Below are 2,045 nucleotides of genomic sequence, written 5' to 3'. Positions count from 1 at the left end.
CTATTGAAGAAGGAGTTCAGCTTATTAAGAGCTGTGTTTTACATGTAGCTAATTTGTCTTTAATGATAATATTCTAATGATGAAATTATTGAAGAAAGATGAAAAATGGTAAAGGGGTTGTTAACTTTAAAAATCTTACCTAGCTCATGAATAAGCTCAGGTTCAGTCATTCTAAGTATCAGGTGGAAGGACACTCTATGTTGAGAAGGTGCTCTTTCCAGAGCCTCAAAGAGAAGCCTCATCGCCTCCTGCTCAGTAGGAGCAGCCTGGATTTGAACAACTGCCCTATCATGAATCAGACTTTGGGAGAAGACTGCCTCTGTGATGTCGCTGACTTGTCTTGCTCGTACAATGATTTCATACTTAAATTCAGTGAGGAAGTCTCCAACTATAAGGCAGTAAATTCAGTTAAAATATGTATATTACAAGTGTTTTAATTATTATACTGTAAAAGGGCTGTGATTGGACAGTGAGTGCATTTCAGTCTGGCACTACTGCAACACACTAATGAAAGTGAAATACAATGAAACAGTGAATTACATTCATTTCTGGTCCAAAAAAAAGCATTTAATTCTTTCAAAATAAATAAATAATAATCCCCTGTTAATAGTTTTTTCACTGGTGTGATTGCTTTTCTTTCTTTACCTTAAACGGAAGTTAATTGGAAAATATGTAAAAGGGTCAGAATTGTGCGTCATGTACATATATAATTTTTTTTTAAAGCTTCCAGTTGTGTGCCATGAGGAATATGGAGGATCCACTGACATTACACTTGAATGTATGTTTCAGAAATAAAGAAAAATGAGGAAATTCTTGGGCACTGGCCGCTATGATGGAAACCTCCAAACTATTCTTGGCTTTTCTACTGGGTCACATGCTTATACTTTAATACTACAAATATATTATAAAGGTACTTTTCAGTAACTGTTTTTTCTCAGGAAAAAAAAATATTACAACAAATATTACAAAATTACTGATGGACAGAATTAATATAGTAAAGTAAAATGGTATAAAAAAATAAATAAAATTAAAAAGTTGGCCATTTATTATAAAATGGTGTAAGATCAAATTCCTAATTTGACCACTGGGTGTCACTGTAACTTAAAATTGAATCTAAAAGAGGGTCTTACTTTTTTCTTGCTTAAAATGATAACAGTGAGGGTTATTTCACACACCTACATTAATATTAGCAACCAGTGTTAACGTCGCAGTTTTGTCTGTGTGTGTGTGTGAAATTCGTGTGCATTAATTTTACACACATAAGAGACTGATTAATAAGGATTAGTGTTGTGTTGAATGTACAATAACTGTTAATAAAGTTAGATTGCAAGCTATATGTTTAGACTTTACCGTAGTCTATGGATTCCGCCATGGCTTGAGTTGAACAGGTGCCTATGTAATGCTCGATCTGGTTTTCCATAAAGAGAAATGTATTTATTACTACAAATGTAATATATATTTGAGCTGCTATCTATAAGCATTAGTTAAACCACCACAAAAATAATGTAACTGACTTAAAGGCAAATGCTTTTCATCTCATGGCATTTTAATTCTAAATACTTTTAAAGTGACAAATTACAAATTATACAAATTATAAGCTTTTTATATTAACACTATTAGAAATAGAGGAATTAAGTATGAAAAGGCTTTACTTTTCGCCACTAAGGATGTACAGAATGATTCTACAGATACAGTTTCTTATTATACTGCATTATATCAATTTTCCAATTATGATAAATAATGCTTTCAAAATGTAGACATTTATGCTTTGAATTATAGTCCTGTATGGACCAAAATCATTTTATAAAAACATTTTAGAAATAAATGATAGTAAATGAAAATTTAATTTAAAGTATACATTTAAAAATAATTAAATTAAAGAATATTAAGCAAAGCCTCATCTTTTAAGGCCTACCTTTCTAGTGTTACTGGTGGATTAATTTAATTCTGCAAAATTCAGTGGTCTGGTGGTTGAGCCATGGTGGTAAACAAGCAACTTCTCATCTTGCTTCGCAAATAATTTGAAGTGTGCATGCGTGTGTGTG

General features: G+C 31.6%; 1 protein-coding gene across 1 annotated transcript in view; it reads right to left on the bottom strand.

Moving 5' to 3' along the window:
• si:ch211-250g4.3 (A-kinase anchor protein 9) overlaps positions 1-2,045 on the bottom strand; it is a gene marked incomplete at its 3' end in the record, with an annotated part of 19,435 nt that extends 17,390 nt beyond the window's left edge. Inside the window, exons 1-3 of the mRNA XM_053231544.1 lie at positions 1,916-2,045; positions 1,351-1,408; positions 140-388 (exon numbers count right to left, since the gene is read on the bottom strand). Coding sequence (XP_053087519.1) covers positions 140-388; positions 1,351-1,372 — 271 coding nt within the window. The remainder of the gene's footprint in view (positions 1-139; positions 389-1,350; positions 1,409-1,915) is intronic.

Source organism: Pangasianodon hypophthalmus, chromosome 29 (genome assembly GCF_027358585.1).
Source record: "Pangasianodon hypophthalmus isolate fPanHyp1 chromosome 29, fPanHyp1.pri, whole genome shotgun sequence".
Taxonomy (NCBI): Eukaryota; Metazoa; Chordata; class Actinopteri; order Siluriformes; family Pangasiidae; genus Pangasianodon; species Pangasianodon hypophthalmus.
Note: the sequence above shows the minus strand (reverse complement) of the source record. Positions and strands in the feature narration are given on the sequence as shown.